Source organism: Corvus hawaiiensis, chromosome Z, assembly GCF_020740725.1.
Source record: "Corvus hawaiiensis isolate bCorHaw1 chromosome Z, bCorHaw1.pri.cur, whole genome shotgun sequence".
In the NCBI taxonomy this organism is placed as follows: domain Eukaryota; kingdom Metazoa; phylum Chordata; class Aves; order Passeriformes; family Corvidae; genus Corvus; species Corvus hawaiiensis.
The window spans coordinates 16,550,769-16,570,185 of record NC_063255.1 but is presented as its reverse complement, the minus strand read 5'-3'; the positions used below and the strand labels follow the sequence as shown (position 1 = coordinate 16,570,185).

Here is a 19,417-nt window from a genome sequence, read left to right as displayed (position 1 = left end):
GCTAGCTTCTTCTTGTGCTAGCCGCTTCCACGTTCGCTCCCAGAGCAGGAACTGTGAAGGGGTTAACAACAATTGTGCGATGCTGATGCAATCATTCGGACACAGGACATCTGCTGTAAAGACAGACTGCAGGATGCTCCGTGTAGCTTCAGACCGGAGGCCGTGTGTGGTGACCGTTTGCTTCGTTTGCTGCAAGATTTTCCAGTCATGGGGCTCCCACCTTGAGGTGTCCCCCTGTATCAGTGCAGGGCAGGCTAGGGCATCTACGGCTTGCCAATCCCCTTCAATGATTACGTTATGGACAACTCCATTCCATCTCCTTCACGATGGATCGGTCCTCACTGTCGGGGCTGATGGAGGCAATGGCTGCACCTCCTCTTGCGGGAAGGGAGGGGCCGTAGGCCCTGTGCCCGGTTCTCCCAATGGGAACGCAGGAGTTCTGGTGGCTGTCTTGACCGGTGGGTCCACGGGATGCCACAGTACTGATGGTGTGGTGTCACGAGCCTTAGACTCCAGTGCATCCTGACGCATAGACAATTCAGCAAGCTTCTTCATTACTTCATGCATCATCTCTTGGCGCTTCTCCTCCTCTTGGGGCTGACCCCTGGCAGCCCTGGCTGGCTCTGGCTCTGTGGGCGACAAAGTCGCAGAGGCTGCTTTGCAGTCGGACGATGATCCGCTGTCCGGCAGAGGGGGGTGGCGCACTGCCTTTTTCAGTGGGGAGCTAGGACCGCTGCTTCTCCTCTGCTCGTCTGTGCCCTGCCCCCAGAGTCGGGAGCCTGAACTTCCGCCTTTGCAGCCATTTCTCCCTCAGGCGTCTGAGGGGTAACTTCCTTCCCTGTTGTGTCCAGCGGCTCCCACAGCGAACGTATGGGTGCTGATGTTCCCTTCATTGGCCGACCTGCGGTCAGCCCAAAGAATCATGCAAGCCTGGACTCCTCCCTGGCTTCCGGCCACCGCTCCATGAGACCCCTCCCTCTTTCTTCTCTGGGGCTGCCGCCCCCAAGCGCCTCCATGGCTGCCACGGCCACCTTCCTCTCTGCTTTCATTTCTGCAAGGGTATTAGTCACAGCTTTCCATGATAATCCCAGAGCTTTTGCTTCTTTACCTTCCTTTCCACCCTCAGTTGTGAACAGCCACAGTCTGTTTCCATTTTCCCACTACTCTTCAGTCTAAAACAAAAGTGAAGTGCATTTCAAAAACCCTTGTTCCCAGGTCCACGTAATTAGGGCGTAGAGATCTCGATCTTTTACAGTCTCGCCTCTCTTAGAGAGGATACTGGCTAGGAGATGAGTGCCAGCCTCGTATTCCATAGCTTCTTACCTGCGGGGGCCCGCTTGGCCGCGCGAGCTCCAGTCTCCGGCTCCACTCAACTTTTTTGCCAGGACACTCCCACTCCAGCTCTCCAGGCTCCTCACCGTCGGTGTGATGATTTGGAGTCTTGCCGCATTTAAGTGAAACACATTTAAGAGAAAACAAACCGCATCTAGGCGAAAATCACTTGAGTCCCTGTTCGGGCGCCAGGTTTTAGGGACCGAGTCTGAAGAGCTGGCCAGAGTAACGACACGAACACCGATACGATTTGAGCATCATTCTCCCTTTATTGTTTACCTACGCAAACTTACACCTACTTCTAGCAAAGATTCACGCCCAGTCCCTCTAGACAGCCTCTAATCAGCAGGGGAGACGACCAGTGTATAACTTTGCCAAGGACTTTCAGGGCTGCCTGCAGCCAGGTGCTTTCCAGGCTTGCTTGCAGCCAGGGGCCAGTTCAGGGGTTTTTCCTCAGCAACCCTGGGTTCTCCAATCTTTCCAGGGGTATCACATGCCCCTGCTCCACAAGGAATCCCTCTACAGGACACCAATAAGATGACATTTTAAAATTCAAAGAATAATGGTCAGAGAGACCACAAAGGCTTTGAGATGAACTGATGTATTTACTATGGCAAGTAGCTGCATCACTACAATGTCAATTTTATAGTGACAGATACAGAATAACCTTGGAGGAACCTTATACTCAAAATGGCACAAGACTTCACTGAAGATGTATGGCATGTGCAAGTGTGAGGGGAAAGTGTAGACACATTTCTACAGACTGTCTGTGGAAAGTGACAAATAATTGATCTACATAGAAGCTGAAAGGCAACTACTAAAGCCAAAGTCTTAAAATGTCTAGAAAAAACAGGCACATCATCACTGAATGACCAGCAGTCCTGCCATTAGCCAGGTTTTACTCTCCTACCCCACAGATCAAACTGGTGATGGGGTCTCCTCCTCTATCCTTATCAAGTTCAGGCTTCAATTTCACCAAAAGCAAAATGTACCTCCAGACAGATCACAGCCCTGTTGGTAAGCTGAGGGCTTTCCTGGAATAAAGGCTTGCAGAATTGAAGGCATGCCTTGTTCTCCTCTCTCACCCTGGCATTTTGCTCATCTTGTGTCTTTACAGACCTGCCACTACCTACTGGCAGAGAGAGGCTACATCAGTAGCAGAAATTGCTGTCTGAGTAGGTATTAACATCACGCTACAGATAACAAGCTCTTGGGAATGATGGTAGAATCCCAAGAGCGGACTATGCAGATTTAATTGTTCACGGAGTTCACTGCCCCCTTTTAAATACTTTTCTTCACTCAGGAGGAGATTTCCAAATACGACTGAAAGAACGACTGTAGTCAGAGCTTGTACAAAGAAGTGGAGAAGATGCAACAATGTTCCTGTAGAGACAGTGCCAGCCAGAACATGCTCCCATATCCTGACAGGTCATCTTCCAGCTACGGCAGCACATCCCTCACCACCTCAATTTGGGAGCCTGATCTGAATCACTGCTAGAGTTTCAGTCTGGCCTGGGATGGTAATAAAAATGTTCCTGTACCTCTGCACCACAGGCCTGACATGGGACAGGGAGGTGACAGGACAGAATCCCAATTAACCGAAGTATTAAGGGAGGCAATCTTTAGGCTACTGCTATAGATGACATGACAGCAGATCAAAAAAAGCTGTTTAAATAAAAGCAGCTCTATCTGAAATAAGTCTATTTCAGGACTCACAGTACTGCAACATTACAAATCTCACATACTGTAAGCACTTACAAAACATGTAGCTGTGTAACCCCTGAGCTACATTACAATGACTATATATATAAGCATGACATTTTCATTTTATAAGCTTTTTCCTTCTAGAAAGATGAGGTTTTTGTGTACCTGCACTACAAACCTAATATTATATTAATATACTATTTATAAGCCCTACAGGTATAGGCTTTCTTTTTGCTTTAGTTACTTTTCGTTTTCTGTTCTTAAATTTTTCCTCATTTTAGGGAGGTATCTTAGCAGGCAACACAACTTTCTTAAGATGAGATAGACGGTATTTCGCAAAAAAAAAGAGAAGATTTTATACTCACACTGAGCACTCATACTCTCTGCTGACTAAAATTACAGTTTGTTTTTTAAAAACTAAGTATCCACTAGATAATCTAATTTTTTTAAATTCTCCTCTAATGTTAAAAAAAGTATAGAAATGCATCTTCTGTACCTTCAAAGTTTCTGAAAATTTTACACTTCCAGGACTGGTGCAGATTTGGCATCTCAGCTAAAGAGCCAGCAGTATCACTGTAGGATTTGGCTGAACAAAATCCTTAGCTTGGCTGTCATCATCATAACTAGAGCTACCAGCCTGAGGCCCCTGCTGGCAAGGAACCAGGCCAGGCATAATGCTTCAGATCGAGATATAGGCACCACCAGCCCAGCTCCTCTGGAAAGAGCTCCCACTTTTCATGTGGTCTGAAAACTGGGCAACTGAAATACTGCGTTCCTGCTGTTTTCAGAAAGTAAGCCAAAATCTCAGAAGTTTGTGTCAAAGCTCCACTGAAGCTGCTGCACTTTGACAGATGCATTTTCTTAGGAAAAGTTGTACTGGTGCCACGTAAGCAAAAGCACTTTTACTCTACTTTCATTTTTGTGCTGAGAACAAAAACCCCCTGCTTTGGTCTAGGAGAGCAACGTGTGATCCAACACTGTCACCTGTCAGTTTGCCATCACATGCCAGCCAGGGCTTGGTGTACGCTAGAGACACGGGCTTGGGAGGGATCCATGTTCCAGCAGACTCAAGATACAACCCTACTGCACTGTGCTCAGTACATTTCATTTTAACAAAAATACTACAGGTTTGGCAAGAGTTTAGGTAATAATTCAAAACACAGATTTAAAAATCACAGGGAGAATGTGTGGTGAGACTCCAGTGCTGAAGAAAAGACGGGTCTACATACAACTACAGGGTCAGCCATTCTTATTTCAAAGGGAATTTTACTTCTTTTTCCTCTGCAGTATCCTCACAGTGCAAGTTTCCCTTCATCTCTCCCTCCTTTCAATATCTACCACTGTAATGAGAATTTTCTGTTAGGAAACCTTCCCAGAAAAAAACTTGGGAGAAAACAAATCATCACAACAAATGCACCACCACCAACAGACTGGGAAAAATTGACTAGCTGGAAGTTAAGACATCAAATACCAACTCCATCAGCCAAGATAGCTACCTACCAAGTGTAAGCATCCCAGAAATAATGAATTTCAGGCCTCAACACATCCCTGCAAACCCTGAATTGACTTTATCTGAAAATAACTCACTATCCAGCAGCTAAGGAAGAGAGCCCTTTCTATGAGTGCAGAAGGATCCCGACAGGTCGAGCTGGAGATGAACAGAATCTGAGCAGAACAGAGTTTCTGCAGTTGAGCTTGCATCATGTTGATAAGGATGATGTGACACTAAGCATTAGGAGTAAACAAAACACCCTGTAAATTAGTTTATATTAATTTGAAAAGTCAGACATTTTTAGGACAGAAGCCAGATGTGACCAATATACAAGAACAGAAATGTGGATCAGAACAAATAGTCCCATTTTAATGAAAAGACATGAAATGAATGTGACCAAGCGCCACTTACCAGCCTGTCTTCTCTTCCGTGATGTACATGTACAGAATTGTACCACAATATCAAAATACACAGTGTAATGTGTCTCTCAAAAATGTGAAACACTGGGCCTCATCCCACCTGGCAACTGGATGATGTTTAACCAGGTTAAACCAGGTTACCAGGTTCTGTATGCCATCTTGTCCATCTGCCCATAGCAACTCTGTCTCATTAAGTCTTGTGCTGAACCTTTCCTTTGGGTCTGCATCAGTTACCCAGCAGTTCTCAAAACACATTTGAAGAGTTCACACAGAGTCAAGCCAGCCTGCCTGACTTCACAATGCTTATCCAAACAGGCTGTAAAGAGGAGGAAAATGACTGCCCACCTTATTAATTTCACATCACTGCATCCAATGTGAAGCATTGGAGGGCACATATGACAGACCTGGCCAACATGCAACCTGCAGGCCAAATGCTTCTCACCTCTGCAACATAATCACTCTCTGACTTGTTATCAGCAGAGAGAAACTTGCAGCGACCAGAGATGCTGGTAGGCTTTGTCCAGCCTGTACTAGTTGGGTGCTGCCCTTCGCCTTGCAATGGGAAGCCAATGCAGACCTTGGTGGGACAAGGCTGTCAAAAAGACAATGTTCCCCAACAAGACACATTTGGACTTCAAAGAAATTAGTTTGGCAAAAAGCCATGTCAGGTTCTCTGTCCCTGCTCTGTAATAAAGCACTGGTTATTGTCAGGATGCACAGTCAGTAGACACCAGATATTAATGCACTATCATCCCTGACAGACAGCTGATCAATAAGCAGTGCAAATGTCAGTGGCAGGTCTGGAGGCACAGGGGTTCAGCAAGGTTTCAGACTGCTTTCTAAGAAAGGTAGAGCTGCCACATGCTGAAGAGAAGCCAATCTTTTAATTTTGAAGATGAGCAGACCAGCAGGCCTGTCAGATGGTTTCCAGGCAGATCAGCAGCAGTTGTCCTGGAGTTCAGTATAAAGACATCAAAAGCTAAGATGACACTTTATTTGTGCCGACAGACATTCAAAAAACATGCATGCTAGTCAACAACACAAAGTTAAGAATTGTCAGCAAAGCTTAGCTTCACAAACCTCATTTCAGGACCTGTCACACACTGGCCAGCACTCAGAGGGAACAATGATTTCCTGGGACACCTTGTTCCCATTGGAACAGGATGAAAAAATATTTCATCTAGTGTATACTCTATAAATCAAGCAAGGGACCTTCTTTGTTTGCTTTCAGCAGGGCATAATGTTTAGATACATTTTTTTGTATAGCTTTGGTAGCAAGTCACAATGACTTTTAGGTCCCACCTGAAAAACAAACTTTTACTTCAGCTTTTTGGATGTGGAAAAGACTGACAGTTGCATCTCTCCCTGAGACCGTTGGAACTGAAAGCTTTTAAACTGTGAGGAAGACAGTACGTCCTGAGATGATAAGGTTATTCTGTACTTTTGTGCTGATTTTGACAAGGGATAAAGTTCATTTTCTTCACAGTAGCTACTAGGGGCTGTGTTTTGGATTTGTGCTGAAAACAGTGTTTATAACACAGGGATGTTTTGGTTATTGGTGAGCAGCGCTTGCAGAATCAAGGCCTTTTCTGCTTCTCACCCCATTCCACCAGTCAGGAGCCTGGGGGTGCACAAGAGGTTGGGAGGGCACACAGACAGGACAGCTGACCCCAACTGACCACAGGGATATTGCATAACATAAGCTCAGCATATAAAGCTGGGGGAGAGGAAGGACAAAGGGGCATGTTGGGAGTGATGGCATTTGTCTCCCCAAGTAACTATCAGGGGTGATAGAGCCCTCCCTGTTTTCCTGGGCATGGCTGAACACCTGCCTGCCCAAGAGAAATGGTGGATGAATTCCTTGTTTTGCTTGGCTTGTGTGCATGGTTTTAGCTTTACTTATTAAACTGTCTTCATCTCAACCCACAAGTTTTCTCACTTTTACTTGTCTGATTCTCTCCCCCATCATGATGTGGGAGGGAAGTGAGCAAGTGGCTGTGAGAGATTTATTTGTTAACTGGGTTTAAACCACAACCTTTAAAGTACAGAATAGGAGGGAGAGTGACAGACAAATGGTAATTGTAATGGCACAAAGCAGTAGTATTGGCCAGAACTGTATTACCAAGCAAATTAATACAACAAACCCCAGACTTGCAAAGATTCTTGCAAGTATCCAGTTTCTATCTGCAAAGTACAGACCAGGAGCTACAAAGCAGAGGAAATCACCAGAAATGCTGTACCAGACTGGTTACATCCCACTTCTGAGACCACTGCCAGCATTTCCATGCCTGTGGAAAAATGTTGAAGGAAACATGTCTCCTAAGCTTACTATCTCTGCTGCACTATCCACCACCCTATCCCGAGACAACAGGGTTGGACCAGAGAAGATCTTTGGATTCTGCCTGGTTCATGTCCCTGCAAACATGCATGTATTGCAAATTCCACTCTTCCACTATTATTATGGAGTTTCTAGAAAACACTTAGGAGTATTGTTTTGTCTGGCAACAGCTTTTTCACTTGCTACCTTCACTACTATTCCTGCAGTAACACAAATAAAGATGGCCATTCTTGTCACATTTGTTGTATCTTCTTGATAAAAACACCAACAATAAGTAGGGCATGCAACAAGCTCACATCAGCTTGTATGGATAGATTTTTAAGCCACTACAAAGGTTCAAAGCCAAAGAAACAACCAACCAATCGGAAAAAAAAAACCCCAAACCCAACCCAAACTAAGCATATTTTCAGAATTTGTGAACACTCCCAGAATAAGAGAAATGTTTTTCTTGCCACTGAGGGATAATTTGAATCTGTAGACCTTGTAGAGCTCTCCTGTTCACAAGACATTTATTGTGTTCTCAACTTCTTACAAACACTAGCTGCAACAAGGAACCGAGGTCATGATTACATCAACGCTAAATAACGTATGGTTTGATATATTAGAAATCTCAGAAGCACTTCAGTGTTAGCATAAACCTGCTAATAACCTATCCTCACCTGCTGCCAAAAGGAACTGTGCAAATATTTCATTAAAGTTCTTTCCACCTCCCCGAACATTTCATATGCCTGTCTCACACAATCAGATGCTGAGATGGGACTTGCTTACTCCAGGTGCCAAAGGGAATCAACACCTTGAGCGAGTGAGCCCATTATCCAGCTTTCACTTTAATGCCAAGATAAACAGTATTTCAACAGGTCCCAGGTTACAAATAACACGCCTTCAGGCAGAGACTGAGGAACACAGGAGTAAGGGGAGGGGAACACCCAAGAGAACCTCTTTCAGGTAGAAAACAGAAACGGGCAAACACATTCAAGAGTTCTGTGGCAGGCAGATGGGGCACAACACGTACACAAACAAGCCTGTGGCATTGGAGCAATGCAGCTACTCGCTCATAAGAAGCCTTGTACTATTTGATGATGGTCTAGCATCTCCTCTGGCTGCCAGCCAGCTGGCCTTCCTTCATAACTCATTTCAGAAGCTATCAAAAGCCCAGAACCACTCTACCTGCCCACTTACACATCTGCAAAGTTCTGTAAGCCTGCAGACTTCCTTCTCTGCAAAGATTCCCCAGGGTCCCATGCAGTAGGGTAACCATTATGTCAGGCTCTTCAGAGCTCATTAATTGAGTATAATTGTGTCTATGACATGAAAAAACATCCTGATATGAAAAACACATGCCGTGGAACCGCATAAAACCCTCACAGATTGCTTTCTTTACGCAAAGAATCTTCTGTGAGCAAAGCCAATTTGACAAGAAATGGTTCTTTGCAGAACATCTGGTCTTTACAAAAGATGAGCATCTCCTCACTGCAGCCTAGTGTCCAGAGCAGTGGCTACAAAACCATCCTCGGAGAAGGTCCTGCGGCTTCACACCGCGGGTAACTTCACACCCAGCCCGTGCAGCTCTGCTGTCCCCGGGGAGCGTCGCTCCCCGCAGCTCGCAGCCCGGGCTGGGCACGAACACCGCCCGATTCCTGCTTAGACCTCACCTATCTTGTAGAAGTCAATTAAAAGCCCACCCGTCCTCAGCGCCTCCCGTTGCTCCGACCGGGCTCCCCAGTCCCTCCGCCCTTCTCACCCGTCCCCGGGCCATTCCCGTGCCCGGCGGCGGGAGAACACCCCGGGATGCTCCGGGAGGAGCGGCGTTCCCACCGCGGCAGGAGCGGAGCCGCTCGCCCACCCCCGCCCGCTTCTGCTACCGACGGCGCTCGGGGACACAACGGGGGAGGAGGAGGAGGACGAGGAGAAGAGGACGGGGCGGCAGGATAAGAGGATGGCCCGGGATGACACAGCAGCAGCCCCGGGCCCGCCGGGGATGGCGGCGGCGGCAGCGCCCAGGACGCCCCGTTATATAACGGCGACACCGCCGCGCCCGCAGCACCGACAGCCGGGGGCGTGTCCGCGACCCCCTCGGCACCGGGGTCATTTCAACCCGGGCACAGCGCGGCCCCGCCCGCCCGCCCCTCACCAGCGGCTGCATCTCGGCGCGCACGGCGGGCACCTGGAACCGGTCTATCTCCTCCATCATGGTGGCGGCGGCGCCGGGCGCGGCGGGCGGAGCGCGGAGAGCAGGGCGGGCGGGCGCGGGCGGCTCCTCAGGCGCCGAGAGGGGACAGCGACAGCGACAATGACAACGACACCGCCCGCGGCTGCGGCTCCCTCATCGCCGCCGCCGCCGTGACTCAGCCGCGCCGCTTCCGGGTCCGGCCGCAGCCCCGCCCCTATCTGAATATTCATGAAAGGGCGGGGGCACTGTCACGCGTTCAGGGCCCGGATGCTGGGTTCCGCTGCCCCGCCCCTTTTGAATATTCATGATGGGGCGGGGAGCTGTCGTATCGTTCGGTGTTCGAAAGCCGTTCTCCCTGCGGCCACGCCTTCTTTTGAATATTCATCAAGAGGGCGTGACCGATAATACTGGTTTTGGCCTGGTCACTCCGTTACCCGAGGGCCGCCCCTCATCAAATATTCATGAAGCGGGCGCGGCCTGTACCACCGGTTCGCGGTTCGGCTACTCCGTTCCCCGTGACCCCGCCCCTCATTTGAATATTCATCAACGGGCGGGGCCCGCTGTCACTCGTTCTGGGCCGCGGCGCTCGGTTTCCAGCGGCTGCTGGGACGTACCATTCCCTCCCTCGAGGGTAGAGCGGGGGGGTTGGGAGAATGGCCGGGTCCGCCCACCGCTTCCGGCGCGTTGCCATGGCTGCCGCCATCAACTTCCGGCGTGCCGGGTTGGCGCGGGGTTGCGGCGAGGGGCGGCGAGGGGTGGCCGCTGCACTGAGGGACGGCCATGCCCCCCAAGGCGGCCGACAAGCGCCGGCAGGTAAGGGCTTGCCGCACTCCCGTGGTGGCAGCGCCGGGGTGACGTTACTGCAGGCACCGTGACGTCACACCCTAATGGCGTCACTGGGGCGCCTCGTGCAGCGGGAGGCGGCGGCCCACAAGAGGGAACGTCGCTGTGCAGCCCCGCTGTGGCTCTGTTGCCTTCGGCTCCTGCTCTGAGCTCTATCCTTGGTGTGACACCAGCAGTGACGTTGCCATTCCCCAAACCGCCACCCATGACGTCATAGTGTGCAGCGCAGACCTTTCCCTCCGGGTTCACAGAAGCACAGAATTATCAGAGCTGAAAGGGACCCCTGGAGATCACCCAGTCCAACCCCCCTGCCAAGGCAGGGTCACCTGGAGCAGTGACACAGGAACATGTCCAGGTGGTGTTTGGATGTCTCCAGAGAGGGAGACTCCAGGACCTCCCTGGGCAGCTGTTCCAGCGCTCTGCCACCCTCAACATAAAGAAGTTCTTCCTCATGTTGAGGTGCAGCTTCTTGTGTTTTAGTTTATGGACACTGCTCCTTGTCCTGTCACTGGGCACTATGGAAAAGGGTCCAGCACCATCCCCTTGGCACCCACCTTTGAGATATTTATGTACATTAATGAGATCCCCTCTCAGCCTTCTGTTCTCCAGACCAAACAGGCCCAGCAGTGCATGAGGACATGCAGTGTCTCCTCACAAAAGAGATGCTCCAGACCCCAAATCATCTTTGTGGCCTCCGTTGGACCTCCAGTAGCTCCTTGTTTTTCTCGTGCTGAGGAGCCCAGAACGGGACACAGCACTCTGGATGTGCCCTCAGCTAGGGTCAAGTGGAGGCAGGGGATCACCTCCCTTGAGCTGCTGGCCATACCATTCCCTGTGCACCCCAGGATACCACTGGCCCTCCCGGCACACTGTGTGCTGAATAGTCACCTTGTCACCCACCAACACACCCAGGTCCTACGAAGCAGAGCTGAGGGGTTCAGCTGAGAACTCAGGTTGCCCCACAGAGCTGTAACCCACAGGGCTGGGTGTGGCAGTGGAGTCAGCACAGCCCCTCTTGACCCTGCTGACTGCCTGGCTGCATCGTACATGTGTCAGTCTGTCCCTTCACTTGCCTGTGACACCCTGAGAGTTCTGTGGCATTTCACAACTGTTCAAAACAGCATGTCCCAAAGTTGCAGCACCCTTCACTCTGTCACCATTCTGTTCAATCCTTTGAGACCACAAAATTCTCAGATACCATTGCCAGGCCATTTCATCACGCTTCCAGTGTACAACACCTCTTCCAAGGCAGGTTCTAATGCACTCAAAGTGTCTCCAGGATCTCCCTGGACACTGTGCAGACAGGATTAAATCATTTTTCTTACAAAGCTTTAAAAAAATATTTTAGTTATACCCAGCTGTACGTTTTGTCTCTTTCCTTTTGCTTTGCTATTTGGTCTTTGCTCAACTCAAGCAATGAAGAGGAGTAATTTGCTACCCTTCCTGGCCCTAACCCTACTGTGCTGTAGCATCTGTGTCTGTGAAACCTCACTGTATTCCTTTGGGCTCTGTGTGGACATGTCTGCATGCATCCACTTTTAGGATGAAAAACTTAGATTAATTCCTGTCTACTACTGAACTATCAAAGTGTTTGATTTAAAAGCAGATGGTGGCCTAGCTGATAAAACGCTTTCGTTAACATGTTTAGATCAATCCCAATGTACTTGATGTTAGGGTTTGTGGCAAGAGGGTTACCAGGCATGTGAGCAAGAGTGAGAGGATCACTTTGACATTTCTAATCCTCTACTAAGTACTAATAAGTAGCAAGATGCAAAGGGCTTTATAAAGTTTTCAAAGGGCACAAACTCAGAACCAAAACCCACATCCAGTCCTTGACAATGAAGATGTTTATGCTAAAATGGTACAAAAACTCATTAACAATGATGCAAACTAAATGATGCAAACTAAGGGATGAAGTGCTTGCTCTGAATTTCAGTTTCTTTTATTTTCAGAATTTCCACATAAATATTTTCAATCATTTTCAGCAGCCATTATTTCAAATACTCCAAAATGGAGAGGCTTTGCTTGACATATTATTTGAAAAAATTAATGTGTTATAAAGGCATTCCTTTTATTTTAAAGCTCTTTAAACACCATAAACTGTTTAGACTCTGAGGATATTTGGCTTTTCACATAGCTTTCATCACAATAACTTAAAAGGCAATAATTTTAACTTGTCCTGTATTACGTTTCCTATATTTGCCTTGAGCTTGTTAAATCTGATTGCTGTTTCACATCCCTTTTTCTGCTAGAATATTCTTGCAGTGGGGGAATTGTGTGGCTGACTGGCTGGCTCTGAGTCCAGAGGCTTTGCCTCATTTTCCCTGACTCAGAATACAGATGGCATCTCAGTGGCTGTGGGTGTCTGGGGGGGTGAATACCTTTGCACTACTCACTGCCCAGCCAGGGCCTTATGTTTGATAACTACTGGGCCATAGTGGCCACTGTAAAACTAATTGATGAATCAAGGTTTAGATTCTAGTTCCTGACAAGAATTCTTATATAGTATTATGCTCTATTCACCTGTCTCTCTGCTTTTTATTCCTCTGTTTCTTATACATTGCTTTATTCTGCTCTGCCTCTTAGGTTTTTTACTGCTGACTGCTTTCACTTTGAAAATTTTCTTCCTGAGACTGTTCTCAAAGCTGAGATAGTTAACTGTGCACCTATCCCCTTTTACTGTGTCTCACTTCCAGTTCCTCCTCTCCTTTCACAACTCCATGTTCTTCAAGTGCATTGTGATAAATTCTTATTTTTTTCTTCTTCTCCCTTATGCGGGGGTTGTCTGCTCTTATTCTGTGCTTGTCTCGTATCTGCCTTCTCCTCTAAAGTCAGTTTCTTGCTTTATTTCACTCTTTTTTCTTTCTTTATCCTGGTGACTTCTGCCTCCAGCTCAGTCTTCAGCCACCTGATGGGTGAAAATATGTCAGAGTTGGGTTGACCATAACAACTAAAGTCTGTGGCCCTCCAGATGAATTGATTGACTATAGCCTTATTTATAAATGTCTTTGGGCTTTTGTGTATTTGCATACATTAATAAGAAATTTCAATGTTTCAATGTTCAAAATCTTAAAATAGTGTTGTATTTGTGATCTTTGTGCTCCCAATGCAGCCTTGGAAATAACACCTATTTATGTTCTGTACTTCAATAGTACCAGTCCTTTCAGATCTGAAATATGTTATGCACAATTGAGCTCAGCACCTTCTTGTAGGGATGTGAAATTATAGAAAGGCATAAGCCAACTTTCCTGCATCAGGCTGAAGGGAACGGGTGCATCAAATTCTCAGCTTCCCTGAAAAATGAGGTCTTGAGCATGGCAAACAAGACACTCAGAAGTGGGGTATTTGTTAAAAACACTGAGATGTGTGGCATGTGCATGTGGACACGCAGAACGTGGCAGGGCAGGGATCAGCATCCTGTTGGTCTTGTGTCAGTCCCATGTATGCTCCTGGGTAATGAGAGAAAGTGGCCAGTGATTTTGAGATTGTTATTTTGAACATGTTTATCAGATTGGAAGTGTTTGTTCCAGAGTTCAGTGCCTTTGCTATGTAGCTCAAGGAAAAGCCCTGAGTGACCAGTGTAGAGCACACTGTGCTAATGTGTACCTCTCTGGCTGTACCCACCTCAAAGAGAAGCAAGATCTTGTTATGGCTCTTTAGCAGACATTGCACACATTTGGCATTTAAAATACAAAACCGGACTGTTCAATCTTATCAGTTAGGGCTAACCCCACTGTCAGGAACAGATCACTTAAGCAGTGTTAAGAAGGAGTCTGAATTAGGACAGTGAGACATTTCTTGTTACCCTTGTGGTCTTAAACCTACTGACATGGAAACAGCTTCTTTGCTGTGCAGCAAGTCATAAAAGAAACAAATAGACCCCTTCCCCAAATACAGAAAACAATCAGACACAGTTTACTTTTTTTGTATTTTCTTTTTTTTTTTTTTCTTCCCTTGAAAAGGCTTTTAAGGTGCTTACTTGTTCTTTAACATGCATTAAAGCATCCACAGAATATAAAGTAAACATTCCATTTAGTGTAGCTCAGAAAACATTATAGAATGTATTGGCAAATAGTGCTTAAATTGGCATCCCTAGTGTGTGCAAATAAATACCTGCTGCAGGGCAGGCTAGAAGTGGCTTTTTTCCATGTTGTGATTTCTTGTGCCTTGTCCCAGCTGGCGGTTTACTATGGAGTTTACTAATATTCAAAACAGGAATAAAAAGCTAGCAGGAAACTTATTAAATGGTTTTACAGGAATGCCAGGCTTAGCTCTCATACTGTCTCTACCTCTTTCTTTTAGAATCCAACAGGCACATTGCTACATTACAAGTACATTACATGTTTCCCACAATTCTGGTTAATCTCTGTACTGTGCTGCAGAGGAAGTGGGAATGGCTGTCTCTGCTCAGGAAGATGAACGAAACTTAGCAGGGGCATTCTTATTCCTCAGCCTTGTAGCCGGATTGTATTATGGTGACAGCTAGCATGGGAGCAGAAAGGCTGCAGGAGTGTCTCTTTAATGATAATAAAAAACTATAGTTTGGGTTTGTCATTTGCCCTGATGAGTGTTTCATTAATATGTAATCAATTTTCAGCCCTTGGAAAATTTGCTTAATATTAACTGACACTTCAGCTTGGCAGAGTGACCAACTTGCATCCTCCCTGCCACTGAGTTCTCTGGTATTTTAGGCTGGATCTGCAAATCCAGGATTATTTGTCCAAATTTATGATTTAAGCATAGGGAGAAATTTCTCATTCCTTAAGTAGTCACTGAATAGTGGTGTCTGGCTCCTCACCATACAGTGACCCATTGCAAGACCTAGTCTGAAAAGGACAGTTTAATCTGGCAGTAATGGGCGAAAGATGTACCAGCCAGCAAAGGCCGTAGTGACAACCCTTATCCTGGATGGCAGCACAGCACAAGTGGTAACAATCATTGCATCTCCTACTTGGATAGTCAGGGCAGGCCCTGGATCTGAACCTGAGGAATTGACACATTTTTCCTGAAGGCTTTCTGCGGTCACTAATTCAGGATTCAGCTTGGTTCTTAAATGAACACTGGCTCTTGAGAGTAAATCTCTGCTTCCTAGGTCACCAGAATGATTTATTTACCACCAGAATTGCCACTGACAAGTCAGAGGTTTTGTGCAGCAGATGATGAAATGGTTAAAAAGTAGGGCTCTATAAAAAAACAGCTCAAAAGGAAACAGACTTGGAAAAAACTTCAGAGCTTTTGCTATTCAGTGAAGAATACCAAATAGCAATAGGTACTGATAGTCCTGTCTGGTTTGTATAAATTCATTTAATGAGTCTCAGATCAGCAGTTAGTGACTGTCATGTCACCAACAAAAGGGAGAGCAATGTGAAAAAACATGCAGATAGAGTGAGCTAGAAGAACAAGACTGAATGCATGCTTGAGTGTGATTTTTTTATTTTCTTCATTGCAGGGTAATCTGGTAACATGTTACTAGGGTGTTGAGGGCAAAACTACTAAACATTGCACATCTTTGATGGTTGCCCTCCCCTTCTTTTTCTTTTTGGATGCAGAAATATGATCGCTCTTATGAAATGCCAGTCTGGTAGTGCTTTCTTTTAAAACTTTTTTTCATTTACTGCAATGGTCTTTAGAAAGTAGCCAATAGTTTCTTCTTATTTTTGTTTTCCTATTTTATGACTACAAAAAAATTAAGTATATATTACCCAGACATCCTACCCAAAATACAGTTAGAAATGCTTGTTGGATAGCTCATCAGCAGGACAACTCCCTGCTGAAGGACTTGATTTTGCAGCTATTTGTACCTCTCGGTGGCTTGTTTGCAATAAAGGGCGCTGTGAGGAGGGAAAGGAATATTAAATGGCATTTAAAACATCACTTTTCATCTGTTCCATCTGTTTCATGTGTTTCATCACTTTTCATTTTTATCATCCTGTTGGATTACGGTATCTTTGCTGTAGTCAATAGTTAAGTTGTCTTGTAGCATAGCAGATGTCTGGCCCAGGGAAGAATTCCTAGGTGTGTGTATCATACACACCCTGGAAGAAGGATCCAGAAAGAAAGTCACTTGGGTCTTCTGTAGCCTTAAAACATGATTAGCCTCTATGAATTCTGACTCTGGCATTTTTCTCTGGCGTGCCTGAGCACCTCCCGGAGTTGTCAGAGTTATGATGGTGACCTGGAGGTGAGAAAGTCCTTAATGCCTCCTGCCTGTTCCTTAGTTCCCTAGCAAATATGTCTTGTTTTTCCTAATACAAATTCCTCTTCCTGTTAATTAATACTTTTATTAAAGCCAGGGATAGCAGCACATTTATTAGGAAGATCTATGAGGACTGGTTTTTTTGTTTTTTTTTTTTTTTTTTTTTTGGTAGCAAAACCGTCTTTAGTTTATCTAGAATTTTCTGAAATGTAACTATTTGGATTGAATAGTCCTTTGTTGGATGTCTGACTTACGCTATGGATTACAAAAAGCCCCTACCACTCTAGATGCTGAACAATATAAACCAATAAACTATAAACCTGGGAGGACTGAAGGGAGGCAGGAAACCTACAAAAACAAAGTATGTGATTATGGAATTAAGCTGTGTATCATAATGCCTGTGTCCAATGGGATGAATTGAATGTTTCCCCGGCAACCTTAATTCTCACATTTTCTAAGTTCTGAATGCTTCTCTTTGAGATGTTAATAATAGTCTGTTAACTTTTTTTTCCCCTTTAGCTAATGCACGACACAAAAATGTTCTTGAATTTTAAACATGCATATGAAGGCAAGTTATTGTTAACATCTTATAAGTGAATATACAATCATTATGTTGATTCACAATTATAGTTTATTTTTTATTTGTATTGCAGATGTGTTCGTGACCTCTTCCCTATTGTACAAACACTGTGTGATGTATTTTAAGTAGCTGTCAGAGCAAAAGGATTACATTTTTTTTTATAGTTTATGGGTAGTGCATTGTTACAGTAAAAAGAAGGATCAGGAAACAGTAACAATCATTCTGAGCCATGGTGGCAGGACACAAACTACCTAGGTGGTATTGAGGACTATTTGCAGCTAATGTGGCAGAGAGAAGTTTTAAAGTAATGTATGAAAAAGGACAATGTGCTGGCTTTGGAAAGATTTACAGGGAGCAGGAGCTTGCAAAAAAACCCAGGAAAAGAGCAAAGCGCAGATACACCAATAAAAAGGGATGTCAGGACTGCCCTTTTCATCAAGTGGCACAGCAGTACTGTCTGTGCTATTATCTGAATTAGGAGTCAAAGATTTCATATTCTTGACTTAACGTTTGCTCCCCAACTTGCTTCTTGTAATAGTTTTAAACAGATCTACTAGTTTTGATGACCTTCACCTACTGCTAATATTGTCAAAATACTAGGATCTTATCTTCCCTCATTTTATTTTTTTCATGTTTGTGCCACCTTTCAGCTGGGTTCCAAAAGTTTGAGATATTTCAGGATGAACTTTCTGCAGCATAGACAGCAGTAGCAGGAATGATGCTTGCAGAGCAAAGTATGTCTTCTGCTTTTTATGCTGACTTCTTTAGAGTACTGAGTCAAGTGGAGTTACAGTCTCTACCTTCACTTGCAAGAGTCCAGAATATCCAACAAATAAGACATTCAACTTTGGTTGTTGTTGAAGTAGGTCTCTGTGTTGTGAGGGATGTTTCATCTGGGCAGGAGACAAGAGTTTTACTGAACGACCCCAGAATAAGCTAAGGACCAGCTCCTTCCTAGACTGCTTCAGGTATGGCTGTCGTATCTTTGTGGAGCACACACAGAGAAAGCCCCAGGCCCACACTGATCTCTGTGTGCTGGGTCCCATCCTCCCACTTGAGGCTTAGCACGACTTTGGAGTGGGCTGTGTCCATACTGTGCAGCATTTGGCCAAGCATCTGTGTGGTAACGAAGTGGTTCTAAAGCATAACTGTTCAGGTTGGAGGGAGTGGTTGGAGCTTCTTTAGTTCAAAATACCAGAAATAGTAAGTATAATTTTTTAACTTTCCTATCAGTCATGTGCTTGCTCCCTGCTGTAGGGAACTACTTTGCTTAGTTCCAGGGAGCTCCAAAGCAAGCTGTCACAGTCAGCAAGTAGAGGCTGGTAGGAAAGCAGGCATGAGACGTGGAGAAGGCTGGTAAATCTCACTGACAGATGCAATTAAACCTCTTCCTTGAACACCCTCTCTCAGTCATACACAACAGCTATCCTTTGATAAAGGTTAAAAACATGCATAGGGTCAAAGTTAAGACTTTCAGAGCCTGGTTCTGTATTTTGCAATAGTCTGTCAACTTTGTTGCACTCAAAATCTTGTATATGGGCAAAGAGAAGGCACAACTTATAAAACTAAAAATTTCATGTCAGTGTAACTGAAATTTTAGTCTAAACATTATCATCAGTCCGGATGTCTTCATTATAGAAAATAAGAAATATTTCAGTGCAAAAAAAAAATTCATTAATAGTGATAAAGCGGTTAGAGTTGTTGCATGCAAACTTCCCAGTTTCTACCTCTTTTCTTGTACTGTGCTCACACTTCTTCTGTTCTTCTGGTTCCTAAAGTTGATAGTTTAATTTTACTGTTGGTGGTGGTGTTGGTGGGGATGTTATGACAAGCTGTCACCTGGACACCTTCATTGGGGACGATAAGATGTCCATTTTGATGGTTTCTTCTTCACGTGGAGTTTCTTTTATGTGTTAGCTAATCTATTTTCACAGGTTTCCCTTTCTCCATTGGTCTGGTGTTCCACACTACACTCAGTGTTACTGCATATGATGCTTTTTCAGTGTGATAGATATTTTTTCTTTGTTTTCTTTGCTGCCCGTAAACCAGGTTTTGTTCAGTTTCCTTGTCTGCAAATTTGCAGTTCTCTAACTGGCCAGTGGTGAGATGCTTTCAGCTGTGGAGTCTCCGATGTCAAGAATGTGCCCCATGTCTTATCATCCCCTGCCTGTACTCCTCCATGCCATGTCCTGGGTCTCCTCAGGGTCTCTCTATCAAACCAGGCCTGTACTGTATCATTAAATTACTATCATAAAACCAGCATAGTACTGTACAAAGACAAAGGAAATAGAGCCAGCTAGCCACAGGTCCCTGGTTGATTAGAAAAATTGTTCATGCTCTACC

The 19,417-nt window shown here is 45.4% G+C and overlaps 2 protein-coding genes across 5 annotated transcripts in view; one reads left to right on the top strand and one right to left on the bottom strand.

The window, feature by feature from the left end:
• Positions 1-9,663, bottom strand: part of FAM219A (family with sequence similarity 219 member A) — a 96,506-nt gene extending 86,843 nt beyond the window's left edge. For 2 of the 3 annotated variants that reach the window (XM_048291050.1, XM_048291051.1), the window contains exon 1: positions 9,417-9,663. In XM_048291050.1, the coding sequence (XP_048147007.1) occupies positions 9,417-9,476 (60 nt within the window). In that variant the 5' untranslated portion in view covers positions 9,477-9,663. The remainder of the gene's footprint in view (positions 1-9,416) is intronic. The other variant, XM_048291052.1, reaches the window with a different exon arrangement.
• Positions 9,664-10,177: 514 nt separating this feature from the next.
• DNAI1 (dynein axonemal intermediate chain 1) overlaps positions 10,178-19,417 on the top strand; it is a 138,863-nt gene continuing 129,623 nt past the window's right edge. For both annotated transcript variants that reach the window (XM_048292675.1, XM_048292674.1), the window contains exon 1: positions 10,178-10,268. In XM_048292675.1, coding sequence (XP_048148632.1) covers positions 10,236-10,268 — 33 coding nt within the window. In that variant the 5' untranslated portion in view covers positions 10,178-10,235. The remainder of the gene's footprint in view (positions 10,269-19,417) is intronic.